The sequence below is a fragment of the Pelodiscus sinensis genome, chromosome 2 (assembly GCF_049634645.1).
Source record: "Pelodiscus sinensis isolate JC-2024 chromosome 2, ASM4963464v1, whole genome shotgun sequence".
Classification (NCBI taxonomy): domain Eukaryota; kingdom Metazoa; phylum Chordata; order Testudines; family Trionychidae; genus Pelodiscus; species Pelodiscus sinensis.
Genome location: NC_134712.1, coordinates 217,175,132 through 217,197,284, shown reverse-complemented (window position 1 = coordinate 217,197,284; position 22,153 = coordinate 217,175,132). Strand labels below are relative to the sequence as shown.

The 22,153-nt window shown below is 40.3% G+C and overlaps 1 protein-coding gene across 2 annotated transcripts in view; it reads right to left on the bottom strand.

Moving 5' to 3' along the window:
* The window catches only part of ABCB1 (ATP binding cassette subfamily B member 1), a 73,358-nt gene that overhangs the window by 10,998 nt on the left and 40,207 nt on the right, over positions 1-22,153 (bottom strand). For both annotated transcript variants that reach the window (XM_075922433.1, XM_075922434.1), the window contains 9 exons: positions 21,726-21,872; positions 18,521-18,625; positions 14,355-14,432; positions 10,829-10,912; positions 9,310-9,513; positions 3,946-4,046; positions 2,821-2,961; positions 2,293-2,449; positions 658-855 (listed from right to left, as the gene is read on the bottom strand). In XM_075922433.1, coding sequence (XP_075778548.1) covers positions 658-855; positions 2,293-2,449; positions 2,821-2,961; positions 3,946-4,046; positions 9,310-9,513; positions 10,829-10,912; positions 14,355-14,432; positions 18,521-18,625; positions 21,726-21,872 — 1,215 coding nt within the window. The remainder of the gene's footprint in view (positions 1-657; positions 856-2,292; positions 2,450-2,820; positions 2,962-3,945; positions 4,047-9,309; positions 9,514-10,828; positions 10,913-14,354; positions 14,433-18,520; positions 18,626-21,725; positions 21,873-22,153) is intronic.

The window sequence follows — 22,153 nt, the reverse complement described above, 5'->3', positions numbered from 1 at the left end:
TCCCAAGAGTGGGAATATGCAGAGTCCATCTTGAAGATCCCTGGTCACAAGTAAGTAACCTTAATTTGCTATGTCATAACAATTGATATGAAAGTGCTTTCAAAATGTTGATTATGTAGTGGGGAGGTTCTGTGAACTTTACATATATTCCAAGCCTAAATTACTGTAAGCATTTAGGAAGCATTCATCATCATGGTGTCTGGATGCACTCTAAATTGCATACATTTGGTCTTTAACATTAAATAAGGAGTGAAGGTGCCATACTTCCCTGCAGTTCATAGTTTTAAGTCACAAGGGGGTGGGGGATTTATATTAGTACATGTATAAAGTATCTGCATCTAATACATTTTATGGGCTTATAATAATTAGCCATCCTAGGGCCCCATCTAAATCCCACTGAATTCATTAGAAGTCTTTCCACTACATTTGGTATGTTCTGGATCAGGTCTATGTAGCAATTTTCATCCATGAATTTATGTTTCCTTAACGCAAAATGAGCGGGGAAGTGTGGTAAATTCTCATTCTGCCTTCTTTGCTGTACACAGAACCCTAAAAATTCACTAGTCCCTTCACTTAATCTTCACAAAGTATACAAAAATATTCCAAGTACCTATTACTTGCTATTATATTACCAGGTTCACACAAGGAATCACTTACCATTTCTCCACCAAGAGGATCATAGAATCTCTCAAGCAGTTGAACAACGGTGCTCTTTCCACAGCCACTACTGCCTACTAGAGCCAATGTCTGTCCCTTTTCTACATTCATATTCAAGCCTTGAAGCACTTGGACATCTGGTCGAGTTGGATAGTTAAATACCACTTCTTTGAATGCTATGTTGCCACCAAATGTTTCCTATAATTGAAATGATAATGTCAGATCAATTTTTAGGAGAATTCTGACAGATCATAAAGCAATGTACAGAGAACTAGAACCATCCAGATTATTGACTTCAATGGAAATTTTGTCATTAACCTCAGTATAGCCAGGATCTGGTCCTTTTTGTCACAATTCAAAAATTAACATACGGTGTACAATTATTTTGAAGACACAGATTCTGCTATCTTGGCTTCATGCTAGTTTTAACATAAGGTCAGATTTTCAAAAATGATAGTAATTTTGGTTCACTGGCTTCATTTAATACTTTCTGTAAATCAGGCTCCTTTCAGACTCTCAGACACTGAACAACAGAAGCTTTTGATTTTCTTGGCCTGTGTACCAAAGTAATCCCGCTTTAGATTTTTTTCAAATTAAATTACTATGCAATTACCATATATGCACCCAAACACTTATCAGGAAGCATGAGTTTGACACTAATAAGTGTTTGGGTGCATATATGGTAATAATAGTAAACAGCATTTTCTTACACTTTGTTATTTTAAAAATGGGCAATATTAGTTAAATGGTAAGTTCCTCAGAGCAAAGTCCTGCCATCTTTATTTGTGTTGCAATTCCATGCACATCTCTGGCTTTTAAAATTAATATACTGAACTGCTATCATCCTGTCTGCCTCTTTGAGTGATGTCCACCTAGCGCCACCTACTTCTTAGCTCCTATAGCATACTACTATTTATTTTTAATATCTTGTATTGAGTTTGGATCCCAAAACATTTTACAAGACTAATGTAGGGCTCAATTATATTTCCAAGGTCCATGCATGGATCTTCTCCTCCTGCATAGAAGGGGAATCAACTGCCCTGCAGCACTGTCCCCATTTTCACTGGATTTTGTAGATAATTCTCCACAAAGAAATGTGAGGAGGGAGCAGGCTGAAGATAGAGTCAGGGGGCTGACAGACTTAGTAGGCTCCAGGGCAAGATGGGGAGGGAACCTCTGTGCTCCTGAAAGAGATGGGGCTTCAGGCAGAAGGGTGAAGACTGAGGCAGCTAATCCGCAGAACCGCCTGGTGTGCACTCCACCATGCCCTCCCTCAACAGCCAATCTTGACAGCCGTCTGGAGCATGCTATGTGGGACTCCAGCAGCTTTTTAAAGGACCTTGAGCTCCCAGCCACTTTCCCCACCACCACAGGAGCAGCAGTAGCAGTTGGGAGCCCTGGGCTCTTTTGAATCACCGGGCCTCAGGGCAGTTGCCGCTCCTCCTTTTGGTGGATCTGGATGGAGTTAATAAGTAAAATCTGGCCCTCAGTTTTTGGATAAAACAAACACAATGTTAATGGCCCCAAGAATCAGTTAATCTAAAAACCTAATTTCTGAGCGATGGAAAAAAACCTCACTTTTGACATCAGTTAGTGTAGTAGGTAATATTGTCCATAACACAGTGGTTAACTTACAGGTTTCAGTCCTTCCTCACTGTAGCCATCTATTAATGGGACTCTTTCAAACAACATGAACATGTGTGCTGCTGATATCTTGGCTTTGGCATAGTCTGGAGTAAACGAACTGGCCTGTCCTAATGCCATTGCACCAAATACAATGGCTGAAAACACCCTGAGAGAACAAGACAAGAGAGAAAATAAAAACCATCAAATAATGAGGTTGTGAGGGTTCCTTAAAAGCCAATATATAATATTTGAGAAAAGGCACATTGAGGGCTATACTAATGTCTAAATACAATTCCATATACAATTAAATGAAGGCCTCCGTTAACATGCTTACTAAGAACATTTCAAATGGGAAAGAGAAAGCAAATAATTTATCCTAATTCAAGATGACGACTAGTGCTGCAGGTCAGTATGTAGACAAATGATGGTCTATGTATTGTTCTTCTTGTCCTCCTTATTTTACTTTCATAAACATACCATTCCCCAATATATATCTTCCCCTATATGGACAAAAAAGAAATTCCAAAAGACACTTACAAAAAGACACTTTTATAATCCATGTACCCATTTCCCACTAAATAGGCACCAAACCGGAAACTTGCAGCATAGGTAAAATACATAATTGCTTGTGTAAGGCCGAAAGTAAATCCAAAGATATGTGCCTTCTTCATTGAATTTCTGTAACAAAGAATGAATACTGTCACATAATATATACATAACTGTATTTTACTTTTAGTTTTAATGTCTGAGAAGGTGCTGAGTGTCCTTCCCTTCCATTAACTTCAGTGGGAATTGTAACTGCTCAGTACTTTGAGGTCATTCTCCAATCTCCTGCAGGACTGAGCCTTAAAACAACCTTGTGTTTGTAGATTTTAGGATCCAACCTCCTTGCAAGAATAAATCAAAAGGTGGGGACAGATGAAGAAATGCTATAGCTGGATCCAAAACACATCTGGCAGTCCCAATTGTTGACCTACCCTATAGAACACTATTATGTTAAAATTATGTTACAGTCCATGGAATGATTACAACTTTCAAGACCTTAATTAAGCAACATATTTTTGAAATTGTACAACCTCACAGCACAAGAAGAAAATCATCAACAGGTCTCGATTCTCCAGGGAGCAATACTGATCCCAGTAGAACAATTTATGGTTCAACTGTAAGCCCCAATCAAGCATGTCAAATATGAGACAATGCTTTATTTTGCCTGTATTGTTAGACTGACGAAATACTTTAACTGCTCAGTGATCTACTATTGAAATTGCTATATAATTTTGGAACTTGTTTCTTCAGTTCTTACCAATGCAAGATTTCACTGTTTTTTAATAAACATTTTGCCTGAGTATACAATGCAGATGTGCACATACATGCAGAAAGACAAGGACTCCTGGTTGCAAGGTGCTGCAATAGCAAACAAAAGCAACACCATATAAAAGAAAAATCTCATTTAATCAAAGAACAGAAACTACTCTGATTACAATTGCTTATGTTTGTTTGAAGCAAAAGATATAGTATATTTTTATTATTAAAACTGGGTTTGAAGTAGGATATTTTGTGATACACCAGAAGAGAATAAATTGTTTTAGCCTCTCAATGAAAAATGTCATTCAATTCTAAAACAAAAAGTAAATTTAATTGTTTTAAGTTGATGCTTATTACCTGTATGGTACTTGCAAATTTTGTCCATACATATATTCAAATTTTCTTTCCTTGGTCAAAGTAACTACTGTTCGGATATTTTCTATGGCTTCAGTAGCAATCTGCAATAAAGAGCATATCCTCAATAACAGAAAAATAAAATCACACTTTATTTTCTAATTCTGAACTATTAAAAAGAGCTTTGGATAAATGCTATAAAATCATAAAATTAAAAGTTTCAATAGTGATTAGTGAGGATGAATGCTCAATTCTAGATGGTCTGATTTTCAGAAGGTAGATGCTCAGAATTTTCTGAAACATCAACTCTCTTTAAGGTATCCCAACCTGGATATTCAAAATGATTAGTCAATTAAAAATATATGGATTTTCAAAGGCACAAATGGCAGTTTGGCACCTAATTCCTATTCACTCTGGAATATCTTCCCTTGAGGCCATCTAGTATATATTTGAGGGAGTTTATCTGTTTGTTCAAGAACTACTCCTAAATAAGAGCTAGGACCACCAAATTTGGTATGCAACTTCCTCTGATAACTGAAAGCAAGTTAAACTTTTGGTTTGGTTGTGCCAAGACAATGGGATGTGCCTGGAATGGGATTGCTTCTTATAAATCCATACAGGAAAGAGACAGACTCGTTGGGCAGATAAGGGGGTTGGGCAGGCACTGAGCTCCCCCCCCCCACACACACACACGCCCTTTAGGGAGGGGAGGACTGAAGCTTCCCTCCAACCTGTTCTTATAGGAACATTGCTGGTTGTTCCTCTTCATCAGGAGACAAACCTGGACTTGCTCCAGCTAGGAGCCATGCATCCCTCCCCTAATTGTGCCAACTGGAACTGCAGCAGCCATGGAGAGGCGCTTGTCACCTGTCCCCAATTTGCTGTAGTGAGACACATGTGGGGTAGTCCTCTTTCCCTGGGAAGCCTGCATACTGAACCCCTTAACCCCAGTCCCACCCCAGAGGGTAGATTTAAGTTAACATGTACGTTTTCACTTTATTTTCCAAAAAAAAAATATGATAATTGAGTTAAGGACTTAAGCAACGTGGCTAAAGGACTTAGGCACCCAACATCTATTAAAAGGGGGCTTGGATGGTTAGTCCACTAAATGCTTTTGAAAATCCCATCAAGAGTCCATCATTTATAAAGGGAAAATTATTTAATATGAAGAAGACTTCTTATATCCAAAGTAAAAACATAAGAACAGCCACAATGAGTTATACCAATGGTCCCTGAAGCGACCAATGGTAGAAACCCAAGAGGGAATCAACATTCAATCCATTCTATCATCCATTCCCAGCTTCTGATAAACAGAGGTTAGGGACACCATCTCTGCCCATCCTGGCTAATACCAAATGATGAAGCTGTCCTTCATGAATTTATATCTACAGTATCTACAGTAGATACTGTATATCTACAGTATCTATGAATTTGTACTCTGCTATAGTCTGGACCTTCACAACATCCTCTGGCAAAGAGTTCCCCAGGTTAACTGTGTGTTGTGTTAAGAATTACACTAATCGTGATTTTATAGACCTATTTCATTCCCCCTTCATTGTCTCTTTTAGCTGAATAGTCCAAGTTTTATTAATCTCTCCTAATATGGAAGCCGTTCCATATTGCTACTCATTTTTGTTGCCCTTTATTGTACCTTTTCCAATTCTAATATATCTTTTTTAAGATGGGACAACCAAATCTGCACTCATTCAAGATAGGGCATGCCATGGATTTATAAGAGGCAATATGAGCACTTCTGTCTTAGTATCTGTCCATTTCTTAATGATTCCCAACATTCTATTAGCTTTTAGGTAATGTAACATAATAATAGTTCATATTAAATTTTAGTTAAGATTCCTTCCCCCCTCCCCACACACACACCTTGTTGTGAAAATAGATCATGGTACAAGATGGATTGGAAAAAAAGTAGCAGAAATACTAAGAATGAGGAAACAAAGTAACATACAGGAAAGGGAATTAGCAAGAGAGATACAAACTAAATAATTGAGGGTGGATCCCCACAGCAACTATTTGGGCTCTGTATTTCCAGCACTCCAGCTTCTTCCACGGTTATTCCTGAACATGCTCATTAACTGTGCTATTATTTGGAGGTGTGCTTAATTAAAATTTGCTATTATGCAGAGGAAAACTAATCAGAAATCAAAGCTCTTTAATAATCAGTGACTCTGGTTTGAATTGCTTCTGGATTACGCAATCATGTAAGCAAAAGTATATTTCATTTTAATTAAATATATTCTTAATTAAATATGTATAATTCCTCGCTAATCAAATTACTTTATTTTAACAGTGACAAATGCTTAGTAACCTACTTAAGATTTCAGGACTCAAATCATAGGCCTCCTACATTAAACCAAAAACAACTAAATGAGTGTATTTAACTTTCATTCTTCAGCTGAATAAGACAATAGAGAAGAACAGCTACAGTTTAACTGGTACATTATTTCCTCATTAGCGTCTTTTTTCCACTAAACAAAAGCAGAATTGCTAGATCAACTAGAATATGCAGTGCCAAATGGTTTAACAATAAGGCTAGATACTGAAATTATTACACAGCAGGCTCATTGTGATGGGGTGCAGTCATTGAAGACCCCTTGGGGCTGCTTCCTGATGCGCTAATAAAACATTGACACTTGCCTCCTTGCTCTCTGGGGCTTCTCACCACCCTGTCCTGCCGGGCCAGATTTCCTGGTCTCCCCCAACCAAGGCACAGCACTGAACACCTCTTCCCTCAGTGAATCACTTCAGTTCTGAGGAGAATGCAGTGCCAGGCACAGCATCCAGGAAACCATCCCCCCAAATGGGACCAGAACCCCAAATAAACCATTCAGGCAAGTCCCCTTTAACAACGAAAGAAGGATGCACACTGGCTCCCCTAGGTAACAATTATTTACAGTAGGCTTGATAGCAAATAAAAGTAATTTTATTAAGTACAAACAAAAGGATTTAAGTGGTTGCAAGTGAAACCAGACAGAGGAAAATAGATTACAAATTTAAAATAAAAGGAAACACATAGCTAGTTCTAACACACTAAAGCTTATTGCAAGCTTACCCTAAAGCTGTTCTTATTACAGCTAAACCTCCAAGCCGGAGAAAAATCTTTTTCTCCCTGGGGTCCCTGGCTATTCCCTTGGATGTGTTGAGACAGACAAAGACAAAGGGACAGCTAGCTTCCCATTGTTTTATACATTCCATTTTGGACAGGAACTTGTTGTTCTCTATCCACCTTCTATGGAAAATTATCTGATCAGTTCCCACCAGTTGGGATGGTCACATATCTTCCTATGACCAACCACTGCTTTAACTTAAAAGGACAAAGGAGGTTATTGTTAAGTTGATGCTCCAGTCATTAAAGTGCACCAGCGCTGGAAACCCCCTTTCATGGCTTTTATTTGTACATAAAAACATTAATCATTCCGTACCCCATATTTCCAAATTTCCAACTTTACACACAAGAATGATACATATAGCAAAACAAGATATACAGAACCAGTAGACTGTGATATTAGAATGGATAGATTACATGCGGTGAAAAATATTGTTATTTATTGTAAATGTAAGATAGGTAGCAGTGATTACTTGAATCCTGTCAGCTATTTGTTAAACGTCTCTGGAGGAAAGGTTAACAGATAAATACACTTAGCAAGTCTCAAGTGCCGTATTCCAGGAAATAATGACTGTTTGGCTATCTGATATGGCAAGCTGAAGAGCGATGAAACAAAAAAGCAAAAGATGCTAGTAAAGAAAGAAGGGAAGGCCAAAAAAAAAAAAAAAAAAGATAGAAGAGGTACGTGATCCATAGAGTGTAGCATATTCTGGGTGTTGCCACAATGTAAACAGTATCGATTAGTTGTAGATGTTTTCAGTTTTGAGCTCCATATTCAGAGCCAGCCTTACAAATTATGGGGCCCTATGCAACTGAGCCCCCACCCAGCTTCTGTCAGGATCCAGGTGCTTTCTCTACCCATGAGGCTCCTGCCAGGGGCCTGGCCACCTGGTGCTTCCTTTCTCACCCCCAATCCTCCCCATGCAGCTACAGCCAGGGGCCTGGTGCTTCCCCTGCACAGGAGCCTGGCCACCTGGTGATTCTTTCCTCCCCCCAACACTCCCTGCATGGCTCCTGTTGCTTCTTCTCCTCAATCCTTCCATGTGGCTCCTGCCTGGGGCTTGGGGCTTTTTCTCACATGCAGCTTCTGCTGGGGGCCTAAGACTTCCATCCTTCCTTCCTCCGTGCTGCTTCCTTCACCCCTACCACAGTTTACCAGGACTCAGGGGCTTCCTGAGCTGGAGTGGAATTGCAGAAGCTGGGGGCTCCTCTCTACCCCCAGCCTGGCAGCAGGGGGGCACAGCTCCTGCTGATCATGACCACATTGGAATTAGGGCACAGAGAAGCCCTACAGCACTCCTGAGCATACGAGTACACATGACTCTGCAGGGGCACCTGAAAATGTGGTGCCCTATGCAGCCGCATATTTTGTATATGCCTAGGGATGTCCCTGTGCATATCTAGGAGATTTCCCAACATGCGAAAAGAACAGAATACAACTGTAGGGTAAAAATTTGAGGCAGGCTATGATATTATGTTAAGAATCCCTATTCTAAATTTCACGTCTGGAACAGGCACAGAAACACCTATACCAAAAGTACAGTACATGAAGGTTGCCCCCCACCCTTAGCCCATCAGAGGAAGGCCATCATAAAGATAACTACCCAGACAATTATATCCCAGGGAAAGGCCCTATGGGTGAGAGAGACAGGACATAACACATTCAATGGTGCTAGGAACAAATGCGCAATTGTCATGTACCCTTACTGCCTCTGCTTTAGTCCCCCAGGTGCAACACCAATGGATCACATCCCTGCAAAGATACCTTCCTGACGCTAACAGACACATCGCCCCTTAACACATAATTGACAACTGATGTCTGCTTTGTTTAAGTACTTGGTTAACTAGATATAAGGTATTCTGTAAGCTATGGGCAGAAAACACTATGTAACCTTTAGATTATTGCTTTAATTTTGCCTCACAGTTAGCACCTATCCGGGGGGTCCAGGATCTCCCCCCCGACACTCCAATCACTTCATCCGCCCATCAGCATCTTATATAATCCATTGTAACCTATTGTCTGGCAGTGTTCCCCAAGCCTAACAAGCAAAGTGACACTCCACCAGTGCTGTGTGTAATAAACCCTCCTGCTTGCCTCATACATGGTGTCCAGATTCTGTTCCAACACAACAATGTATAGTTCAACTTCTCTAAGAAATAATATATTCTTGATCCATTACTAAACCCCGTTAAACAGAATTACACAGTAGTATGTAAAGAGAGACATGAACTTCATTGGAACTCACCTTTCCTGCAGCTTCCAGTTCTTTTTTATCCTTTTTTGCATGTCCAGACAACATTTTCATTTCAATGATTCCTGCTATAGCAATGACTGGCACAACAGCTAAAATCAATAGAGTCAGCTGCCAGCCATAGACCAGTGATATAATAATTCCAGTTCCAAGGTTAGCTATATTTTGGGCAATCATAGCCAGCCTGGCACCTGTAGCCTGGAACAACAAAAACCCAAATAAAACAACTGTATGCCATAGTTTTGCATAAAGCAGTAACATAGAAATTAGACATGAAAAATACTTTTATAGTAGAGCACCTCTAGAAACCATATAATCTAGTTCTACATGTATCCAAAGTTAGAACTTCTGGATATCCTTTGGAAGATCTCTCCACTATCTAGATCTCCTTTTTTTGTCTTCTGCTGTGGATTCATCTCTCCCTCCAGTTTCCATATGATAACTTCAGAATCGAAATTGTAATTTATAGACTCAGCTAAAAAAGCTGAATCGTGAGTTTATAAGGGTACATCTAGACTACAGGCTTTTGTCGACAGAAGCTTTGTTGACAGATACTGTCGACAAAGCTTCTGTCGACAAAGAGCGTCTAGACTACAACCAGTTCTGACGACAAAGCAAGGTGCTTTGTCGACATGACAGTGTAGACGCAAAGGACAGTGTAGATGCAATAATGCCTTCTGTCGACAAAACTCTGTCGACAAGTAGCATTATTCCTTGTAGAATGAGGTTTGGGCTGTCGACAAAACTGCTGAGTCCTGTCGATGTTATGTTGACGGAACTCTGCAGTAGTGTAGATGCAGGTATAATTTTGTTGACAAAAGTCCACTTTTGTTGACAAAACCCTGTAGACACACCCTAAATGTCCGAATTTTGCATTTACAGCTATAACTTCAAATCTGCCAGGAGCATGCTGGAACATTCAATTGCCTAACTGATGGAAGGGAAGTTTGCACTAACCATTTTCGTACTCATTTAGAGCCCAATACAGCAAAACACTTCAACATGTACTTATTTTTTTAGCATGAGAATAGTCTCATTGAAATCACTGACTACTAATATTCCTAAAGTCAAGCACAACCTTAAATTTTTTGTTGAATTGAGACCCAAGATACTATGGTTGCAGTTGCTACATACTCATCTAATGAGATTAGATAGGTAACTTTAAATAGACTGCTTGAATAAATAAATTCATAGTAATTGGATTAATAGTAGAGATAACAGTAATCTACTATATAGTTCAGAGAGTTTGTCTGTCTGTCTGAATTGAGTTAAGGACCTCAGCAATGCCAGGTAAATCTTCTAGTAAGACAATAAGCACTAATAGCTTACTAAAATACTATATTGTAAACATATATCATGTTTTTATCATAAAATATATTCTGTGAAATTCAAAACCTTTCTATAATCAATGATCACCAAAATTAGACTGCTATAAGCAAATCACATCTATAGTGCAACATTACTATATGCTGATCCAAATATGAAAAATCCCCAAACAATATATATTACATACTCCTTTCACTTGTGAGGCATCATTAGCAAGTCTTGTAGTTAATGCCCCTGTGCTGTTTTTAGGATCATCAAACCAGCCGATGTCCTACAAAATGACATGAAATATATTTACGAAGATCTGAAAAACTATAGTGGCATTTCTTCTCCAAAGTAGCTAAGACATATCTGTTAGGTGTTTTACCTTCTAGTAAGCTGCTGTGAAATCTACAAAACACAAGCTGAGTCTGCCCTGAAATGTGTCTGAATTTTGAAGGCTTCTGGCAAATGAGTGTGAGAAGACATCTGTAAAATGTCTATGCAGGGCTGGAAAACTAATCAGAACAGTTTTCAATGTTTGATACACGTGTATCCTACTACATTCTTCAGACAGGGCTAATAAATCATACTCGTTTACATCTGTGAAGTGATATGGGCTCATAGGTTTAGAATATTAATTAAGTAATGATTGTAAAGCACTTTGGAGGGGATAGCTTCTGAGTTAAATGAAAAATATATTAAAGATGCATACATTTAGACTTAAGTTGAGCTGGACATAGAAGACAGACTTGTTCAGAGTCCCTGGGCAAGGATAAAAGGGGTAAAAACAAGGATGATATCATGGTAGAAGTCTACTACAGATTACTACTACAGAAGTCTACTACAGAGGTGGATGAAGCTTTTCTTAAACAATGAACACAATCATCCAAAGCACAAGAGTTGGTGGTAATGGGGAACTTCAACTATCCAGAAATCTGTGGGGGAAGTAACACAGCAGGGCATAGATTATCCAACAAGTTATTGGAAAGTATGGAGACAAATTTTTATTTCAAAAGAAAGCGACTAAAGGAGAGGTTGTTCAAGATTTGATTTTAACAAGTAGGGAGGAAATGGTTAAGAATATGAAAACGGAAGGCAGCTTGTGTGAATGATACAGTTTGTGATTCTAAGGAATGGTAGGAGGGAAAAGAGCAAAATAAAGACTATAGGGCTATGTTCACACTATGGGTTTTGCCAGAAGAGGCAATGCAAATGGAGCGCTGATTAGCATTTTCTCACGCTTCATTTGCATAATTTCTTCTGACTGTTTTTGCACAAAAACAAGCAGTGTCGATGTTTCCGTTTTGCACAAAAACCCCTTTTGGGCATAAGGATCTTGCACAAAAAGGGGTTTTTGCCCAAAACAGAAATGTCCATACTGCTTGTTTTTGCGCAAAAACCCCTTGTGCAAAAAAGGATCGGAGGAGATTAGCATTTTATCACGCTTCATTTGCATAATCAGCATTTCATTTGCATTGCCTCTTCTGGCAAAACCCATAGTAAAGACATGCCTCAATGTCAAGAAGGCAGATTTTAGCAAACTCAGGGAGCTGATAAGTAATGTCACATGGGAAGCAAGTCTAAGAGGAAAAACAGCTGAAGACAGTTGGCAGTTTTTCAGAGAGACATTATTAAGGGCACAAGAACAAACTATTCCACTTCATAGAAAAGATAGAAAGTATGGCAAGAGGCTACCCTGGCTTACCCAGAAGATTTTGCGTGATCTAAAAATTAAAAACGAGTCCTACAAAAATTGGAAACTAGGTCAAATAACAAAGGAAGAATATAAATAACTAACACAAATATTTAGGGGCAAAATTAGAAAGGCACAAAATGAGCTCAAACTAGCAAGAGACATAAAGAGTAACAAGAAAACAAGAGGAAGACCAAGAACATGGAAGGCCCATTGCTCAATGAAAAAGGAAATACAATAAGAGATAAATGTAGAAGTGGCACAGATGCTTAATGACTTTTGTTTTGGTTTTCATCAAGGGTGTGTCTAGACTACTGAGTTATGTCAACAAAAGTGGACTTTTGTCGACAAAACTATACCAGTGTCTACACTACCACTGAGTTCTGTCGACATAACGTCGACAGAACTCAGCAGTTTTGTCGACGCTGGTAAACCTCATTTTACGAGGCATAACACCTTCTGTCGACAGAAGGTGTTATTGCCTGTAAGGTTGCGTCTAGACTACAGGGTTCTGTTGACAAAGCAGCTTGCTTTGTCGACAGAACTGAATGTGTCTAGACGCTCTATGTCGACAGAAGTTTTGTCGGCAGTATCTGTCAACAAAACTTCTGTCGACAAAAGCGTGTAGTCTAGACGTACCCCAAGAAGGATGGTGCTGACTGGATGCCAAGCATAATGAATGCTGGGGAAAATGAGGCAGATTCAGAAGTTAAAATAGGAAGAGAACAAGTTAAAAATTACATAGAAAAATTAGATGCCTTCAAGTGACCAGACCTGATGAAATGCATCTTAGAATACTCTAGGGGCTGAAAGAGATGTGACCCATTAGCGATCTTCCTTGAAAAGTCCTAGAAGATGGGAGAGATCCCAGAAGACTGGAAAAGGGCAAATATAGTGGCCACCTCTAAAAAGGGAAATCGGGACAATTCAAGAAACTACAGTCTAGGGAGCTTAACTTCTGTGCCAGGGAGCAAATAATTAAGGAATCCATTTGCAAACATCTGGAAGATAATAAAGGTGATAAGTAACAGTCAGTGTGGATTTGTAAAGAACAAATCACGTCAAACTAACCTGATAATTTTCTTTGAAAGGATAAGAGGGAAGCAGTAGATGTGGTATACCATGACTTTAGTAAAGCATTAGATACAGTCTTGTACGACCTTCTTGCAAATAAACTAGGGAAATACAATCTAGATGGAGCTACTATAACTGGTTGGATTATCTTTCCCAGAAAGTAGTTAATGTTTCATAGTCATGCTGGAAGGGCATAAAAAGTGAGGCTCCACAGGGAACACTTCTGGGACCCGTTCTATTCAATATCCTCATCAACAATTTAGATAATGGCATAGAAAGCACACGTATAAAATTTGTGAATGATACCAAATTGAGAGGGGTTGCAAGTGCTTTAGAGGATAGATTTACAATTCAAAATGATCTGGACAAACTGAAGAAATGGTCTGCTGTAAAGAGGATGAAATTCAAGAAGGACACATGCAAAGTACTCAAGTTAGAAGGAACAGTTATTTAGTTTCCAGTTAGTTTCACACATACAACATGGGAAATGATTATATAGGAAGGAGTGCTGCAGAAAGGGATCTAAGGGTCTGCGTAGAGTGACAATAATTTTATAGTAACAGTCACAATATTTGGTACTTGTTTTATAGAGGTGCCTATTAACCCACACCCATTGCTCTGATTTTTCACAATTATTGTCCAATCACTCTACGTGGAGTCATAGAGTTAGGCTATGTCAGCACTCATAAGCTACGCTGATTTGACAAACTATGCAACTCCTGTCCCCTTTGTAGACACTCTTAAATTGGTTCAAAAGTGTCTCATATGACCCGAGATAAAATCAAGATAAATATTTCTTGAGCAGATCACACGCCATTATTCTAAAACTGATTTAAATAAATCAGTGCAGTTTTTGTGTAAATATAACCATAGTATGATTTGAAACTTAAAGGTATTTTAAACACCTGAACAGACAAGGATAAGAGGATAAAACTCTGGAAAGCTAAATACATATTAATCTTGCCTGTCTAAGCATTGCTTTAAATGCCATGAATCGAAGCCTCATTGTAAGGATCTCTCCAGCCTTGCCAAATGTGAAACCCTTTGAGAAGAAACAGAGTGGTTATTACATAAATACAACTATTTTGACACTATCAAATAAGCACATGAGTGACATAGACAAAACACATTTTACAGATTACACAATATTTAAGCTATAAACAATTAACAACATTTAAAAGGCAGTGTTACTACTTGTGAGGGAAAGCAGAATTAGAGCACAGGGACTGAAGTCCTTCATTTCTAAATAAAAATTGTACAGCAAAGACAAATTTTCCAACACTTGTTCCACTAATGTGCTTCAAGGAGCAATTTGCTATCATGATTAAATGGGTCAGTGACTTCAATGTAAAAGGATCAGGATGAAATCCTGGCCCATTGAAATCAATGGCAAAGTTCCCATTGGCTTTCACTCTCAGGATATATCTATAGTACAGGGTTTTTGTGCAAAAAGGTGTGTGTGAACGGGTAACAGAGGGTTTTTGCGCAAAAAGCCAATTGAGAAAAGCAAAAGTGCTCTGGTGGCTATGCTGTGAATAGAAAGCAGAGCTTTCTTTTGAGAGCATCCATGCAGACTGGGCACTCTCCTGTGCAAAAGCGCATTGCTTTTGAAATGCACTTTTGTAGTGTGGATGCGTTCTTGCACAAGATCTCTTCCACACAAAGCTTCTTGTGCAAGAAGCCTGCAGTGAAGACGTAGCCTCAGTGTCCCATTGAAAGTCATCTAAGCCATCCTGTCCTAAACACAACAGTGTTTGGTAATCAGCTTAACTTATTGTTTGTCACAAGCATGAATCCGTGTAATCTCAGGGTACGTCTACACTACAACGCTAGTTCGAACTAACTTAGTTCGAATTAGTTAATTCGAACTAAGCTAATTCGAACTAAGGCATCTAGAACTAAAAACTAGTTCGAATTAGTGTTTTGCTAATTCGAACTAGCAAGTCCACATTGAGTGGACTCTGAACAGGGCTTAAGGATGGCCGGAAGCAGTGCCGGCAGGGCATAAGAGGAGGACTTAGAGCATGGAGATGCTGTCTCAGGCTAGCCGAGGGCTGCGCTTAAAGGGTCCCGACTCCCACCCCGGACACACAGTTCTGAGGGGTGCCCCGCTTGCAAAGAAGTTCTGGCTTGGAGTGCCCGGAGTACCCACACTGGGCACATCACACCACTCGGCCATCAGCCCGGCTGCACTTGCCGCAGGCTGCCATCTGGGGAGAGGGAGCAATTGGGGGGCTGCAGGAGAGCTTCCACCCCCAGAAGCCCGCAGAGCCAGCCCAGTCCTCCCCATCGGGGGCTCGTACCCGATTCCTCCCTCACCTCCTTCCACTTACCCTTCCCTAGCCCCCCTTCTTATTGATGTACAAAATAAAGATAACGTTTCTTCCAACATTGACTCTGTCTTTATTGAACAAAACGGGGGGAGACTGGGAAAAGGAGGTGGGAGAGGGGAAGAGAAAGGCTGCGAGAGGGGAGGGCAACTAACATGATCAGGGGTTGGGAACAGGTCCCAGATGAAGAAAGGCTACAGAGACTGGGACTGTTCAGCTTAGAAAAGAGGAGACGGAGGGGGGACAGGATAGAGGTCTCTAAAAGCAGGGGTTGGGTGGAGAGGGTGCATTCAGAAAAGTTCTTCCTGAGTTCCCATAAAGAAGGACTAGAGGACACCAAAGGAAAGGAATGGGTAGCAGGCTTGAAACTAGTAAGAGAAAGTTGTTGTTCTTGACAAAGCAAATAGTTAACCTGCGGAACTCCTTGCTGCAGGAGGCTGTGAAGGCTACAACTAGAACAGAGTTTAAAGGGAAATGAGATCAAGTCATGGGGGTTGGGTCCATGGAGTAGTCTTAGCCAGGGGGTAGGAGTGGTGTCCCTGCCCAAAGTTTGTGGAAGGCTGGAGAGGGATGGCACGAGACAAATGGCTTGGTCACTGTCTTCGGTCTATCCCCTCCAGGGTCCCTGGGGTTGGCCGCTGTCGGCAGACAGGCTACTGGGCTAGATGGACCTTTGGTCTGACCCAGGACGGCCATTGTAAGCTCAGGGCTCAGGGTCGAGGGTCTCAGTGGACCCCCTTGATTTTCATGCACACCTGCTCCTGGGTGGCCAGGCTGGCAGCTCTCCTGCCCTAGACGGCCACTTTCCTGTGCCTAGTGCGGAGATCGTGGACGAGGTCCACGATGTCCGCACTAGCCCAGGAAGGTGCCCGCCTCTTGCGGTCCAGGGCAAGCTCCCAGGAGCCGCCAGCCTGGTCCCGGGAAGAGGGGGTGGGCTGGGGGACATCGGGTGGGTGGCTCTGTGCCGTGCCAGGTGCAGGGTCTGCTGGCTGGGTGCTGGCAGGCTTGCACCTGGCACGGGCACCGTAGCCAGCCCGTGCCCCTTTAAGGGGGCCGGGGCCGGAAGGGGGGCATAGAGTTTCCCTGGTGTTGGCCAGAGTGGCCACCAGGGAAACCTGGGGAGGGCTAGCCTCCCACTAGTTCGAATTAAGGGGCTACACACCCCTTAATTCGAACTAGCTAGTTTGAACTAGGCTTAATCCTCGTAAAATGAGGTTTACCTAGTTCGAACTAAGCGCTCCGCTAGTTCGATTCAAATTCGACCTAGCGGAGCGCTAGTGTAGCGCCTATTAAAGTTAGTTCGAACTAACGTCCGTTAGTTCGAACTAACTTTGTAGTGTAGACATACCCTCAAAGGGTATGTCTACACTACCCCGCTAGTTCGAACTAGCGGGGTAATGTAGGCATACCGCACTTGCAATTGAAGCCCGGGATTTGAATTTCCCGGGCTTCATTTGCATAAGCCGGCCGGCGCCATTTTTAAATGCCGGCTTGTTCGAACCCCGTGCCGCGCGGCTACACGCGGCACGGGCTAGATAGTTCGAACTAGCAAGCCATTCCGCACTATCTGTACACCTCGTTCCGCGCGGCACGGGGTTCGAACAAGCCGGCATTTAAAAATGGCGCTGGCCGGCTTATGCAAATGAAGCCCGGGAAATTCAAATCCCGGGCTTCAATTGCAAGTGCGGTATGCCTACATTACCACCCCTAGTTCGAACTAGGGTGGTAGTGTAGACATACCCAAAGGAAGTAGGTGATAAATGGGACTATGACAATGAAAATGATGGGGAAGCATTGTCTTGCCACTTTTTCTGGTGGGTCATTAACTTTTCTCAGTAGTGCTATTGTCATAACCATAGTATGAAAGTATTACCATACTTTCTGCAACTGCAGCTGAAAAACAACTCTATGAATCTACTGCAAATATCTGACTTCGCTATTATGTAGTTTCCAGCCATTAAAAGTAGAAAAATAAATATTTGTTCATACTAAAAATGCCATTTGCTGAGCCATTTGCTCCCTCCCCTCTCAGGCCTTGTGCCACCAAACAGGAGTGTCTTCAGGTACGTGCCCTGCAATCCAACCTCCTACCCAAGCCTTGAGCCCACTCCTGCACCCTAACTCCCTTCCAGACCTGCTCCCTCACCCTTTGCCTTGAGCCCATTCCTGAACCCTAACTTCAAACCAGACCCTACACCTTTATCTCCTACCTGGAGCCCTCTCCCACATACTAACTCCCTCCCAGTTCCTGCATCACCACCTCCTGCCCTGAGCCCCCTCCTACATCTAAGCCTCACATTTTTGCCCCACCCCAGAGCCTAGGGAGCCCCAGAAAATCTAAAAGCCACAGGCCCCCAGAAGAGTTAATCCACCCCTGCAATACACAGAGCTATCTGACTTGTTCATGAACATTTCATTTTCCAGACAAAAGCTTGATTCGGCATGTGGGAAAATGGGTATGTGCACAATTTTGCATATGAAGTTCAGGGACTACTTTTGAAAATGTGGATAAAAGAGTTTAACTCATAATGATGAGGGAAGCATCCTGTGGTGAAAAGTACTGCAATGTAATGTTACTAGATTGGTATCTGAGGAGTTTACCTCTATGCAGTCTTTAAAATTAAGTGCACAATATAACATTCTCCAAGTTTACTTTAAGCTCATTTGGTACGAGAAGTGTACTATCAATTATTTTTCTCCCTTGTTATATGGTTCAAATACAATGAAAGCTTAATATCTTTAGAAGCAGCTTCTAAAATAAAGTGAACATTATATTAAGGACAAAATAATAAAAACTTACCTGAAGGAAAAAAGTAACAAAAGAAATTATTCCAAGAGCAAAAAATAGCAGTGAATACAGGTTGGCCTTGTTTCTTACAATGGTATGGTCTGATTCTGCAAAAATCTATTAAAGAAAATTCAAAGTTCATTTTATTTAATTAAATTATGTACAGATCTTTTCATATTGCATTGTTGTATGTACATATACCCAGTGGAGTGCTTGAATTAAGGGTACTGGGGGTGAGGCAATGCCCCGACTTGAGGTAGCAATAACAACCAAATACATGGTTTTTGCCTTCAGCACCACGTAGTTTCACTTCTGCTGCATTCACACATACAATCTAAATATATATATTAAACACAATTAAAGAGATAACAAGTATATTAACTGTTGGACCAAGATTTTTTTTTATTTTATTTTTAAGGGTAGCAAATTTCACATAATTCAGTGAATTGACAAAATGAGTTAAATTCTGAACAATACCTTAATTAATAATTCAATATCTTTTTGAGCCTCACTGGAAAACCAAGACTAGTTTTTAAATGCATGCTATGTAAACACAACTGTATTTTCTGCATCTTCTCATTTTTAAAAAAAATGTATGTAAGCAGACACCACATTGCTCAGAATTTCATTGTCTTCTACTACATATTCCTCACTTGAAATCATAATCCTCTTGTTTGTGAAATCAGTTCTCTACAGCCAAAAGCTGATATCAACAAAGAAGAATATGATATCTAGTGAGGAAAAAGAAATATATGATCTACTAGTTCATCCATGTGCCATTAGTATTAAAATTAAAAGAAATAAAAAAAAAAACAGAAAATGTAGAATATGTCAGCAGGATTGTTCTAGATGGCATCACTGCTTTAGATTAAATAACATATAAATTATTTTCAAAAATACAGTACATACCCCTCCAAAAAGCAGCAAAGTACTGGGATGATTAGGCTAACCAATTATAAGTTACTGTAAACAAGGGTGGTATTTACGGGTTGGAATCCAGACATACAATAGATGAGAGCAATGTGATTGTAAAGACCAAGAGGGAAATTAGTTCCAGAGTGTATGGCCAATGCAAGCAGTTGACTATCTGGCTTTATACGGATTAAGTGAATTTCACTAAAAGAAAGAAAATCCACAGACTCAGATAACCATAAAGAGGCCTATAACCCTTATAGGCATTAGTATGTATCTATTATTGGCTTTCCTGAGTAGATTCCAGTGCACCATGCTGGTCTTATTATCATTATTTATCTTCCTTACCCCACAACAGGGGCCAATATTGAGATGTTTACTTTTAATAAAGCAATAGGCCAGTGAAATCCCCATCAGTGTGGGTCCTTGCTAGGCTTGGAGAGTAATGAAATTTAACACCTCTAGAAGTGCATCTTCTGAAAAAAATACTTGAGGCTTTGTGTATACTACACGGCTACGGCTACATTGGCAAGATTTTGTGCAAAAGCATATGCTTTTGCGCAAAATCTTGCCACCTGTATACATTGCCCACGAATACTTGTGCAAGAATACTGACGTTCTAATGTATAAAATCAGTGCTTCTTGCGCAAATACTCTGATGCTCCCACTGAGGGATAAGCCCTCTCGCACAACTGGTCTTGCGCAAGAGGCCAGTGTAGACAGGCAACATCAATTTCTTGCGCAAGAAAGCCCGATGTTTAAAATGGCCATCAGAGCTTTTTTGCGCGAGAGAGTGTCTACACTGGCACAGATGCTCTTGTGCAAATGCACATCTTTTGCGCAAAGGCACATGCCAGTGTAGATGCTCTCTTGCGCAAATACTCTAATGCAAAAACTCTTGCGTTAAAGAGTATTTGCGCAAAATCTTGCCAATATAGACGTAGCCCACAGCTTTTAGTGACAGGGTTATGTCTACATGGCTGTGTCACTAAAAGTCAGGCTGTGTAAACACTGCCTTGCCAGCACTTTTGCAGACAAAATACCTTCACCTGCAACAAGCAGGGTTTATGTTATTGACAGGAGAGCACTCCTGCCAACAGTGCACTGTTTACATTGCTACACGCCATGGCAAAACTCTTATCTTTCAGGGGAAGGAGGACTTAAGCACCAGTGAACTATAGACATTTTGTTGCTCAATTGCTAGTGTAGATAATCCCTACTTTAGCAATGGAAGAGTGAGAGCATTGTTAAATCTTTTATAAAAAGCCCGAGACAGCCTGCCTGAATTTTGTTGTAGTGGAGTTGGGTATCACTCCTGCCATTATCTCACTTTTATAATAACTGTGGATCTACCTTAGTCAGAAATTCTCATATTTACTCAGAAAAAGCTCCTGTTTGCCAGTCTTTGTCACTCATGCCTGAGTTTTGATATAGTTTTTAGAATATAATCCTTTAAATCTCCTACCTGTGGCTTGTAAAGTCAGACAAAAAATTAAAATTGCTCATTGGGTTTAGCTTACTGAGAAACAATGAAGAATTTTCTAAAAAAATAATTTTTTGGAGAAAAGGGTCCTTTAATTTATAGTCTCTCAATTATTTCTCATCCCCCTGATGACAAATTATTTACAACATTGCACTGACATGGGCATATTGTGGAAGAACAGGATTGAAAGATTGTCATATTTCCTTGGGGCTATTTCCTGTATCAAAGACTGAAGGACGATGTGGAAGCAGAAGTCTCTTTTCATGAAGTGCTGCTACCCATCAGAGAACACATTACACCAGTGGAATAGAACATAAGAGTAATAACTTGATTTCTCATTCTGGTGTAGATATTGTTAAAGAGCCTGGTTTCTGACATCCTTATTTTCTGGTACTATACCTCAAGAAGCCAGTGAATCAGTTACCTACTGTATACTATTCCTTCAACTAAGAAGGGTTTCCCTTCTACTCATTCACATCATGCTTTTTTTTTTTTTTGCTTTATTTTTGGACATTGTTCTATTTCTGGGCCAGATTATGGTTCAGCTTCTAAGGATGCACAAGTGGGAGAGATGGGGTAAGCATGGGTCATAGCTAAGCCTTATTCCAGAGCAAATCTTCTTGGAGATGAGGTGGGGAACACTCCTGAGCTTCTCAATGCAGGGCTCTGTATTAAGGTGCAACGTAGAGGTTGATGTGTAGTCATCAAGTAAAAACTGAAAAATTTCTGAGGGTAGTTTAAAGACACTTAAATGTAAGTGAGAATCAGAGTCAAAGTTAAAAGTGGGTGATGTAGTTTACTGCATGTTTTGTTTCAACTTACCCCTATTATTTCTGAAAATATTATTGCAAATGCAGGTTGTAATGCTCCATTGACAATTGCAGATAAAGTTCCAACCACAAAGTAAGGCCATTCAGTTTTATTCAGCTTCATAACTTTCAAAAATGAAACTGGAGGCACATCTTCATCCTAGAATATATAATTTTCATTATAGCAATTATGTAATTAATCAATGGGGGAGAAGGCATGTCGTCAATTATATGCTCCCAGCTTCAATCCTGCTTATCCAAAACTAATTGCTTTTTAATAACACACAGTAATTCTGTTACTCAGTATAAATATTAATACTTGAAAAAAAGACGGAAAAAGATCAATGTGTTATTAAAACAAGTCCATATTATTTCTGACAATCACATTTTTAAACTTATACTGCAGGATTTACACATACAATTCCTATGGTCTTCAGTGAG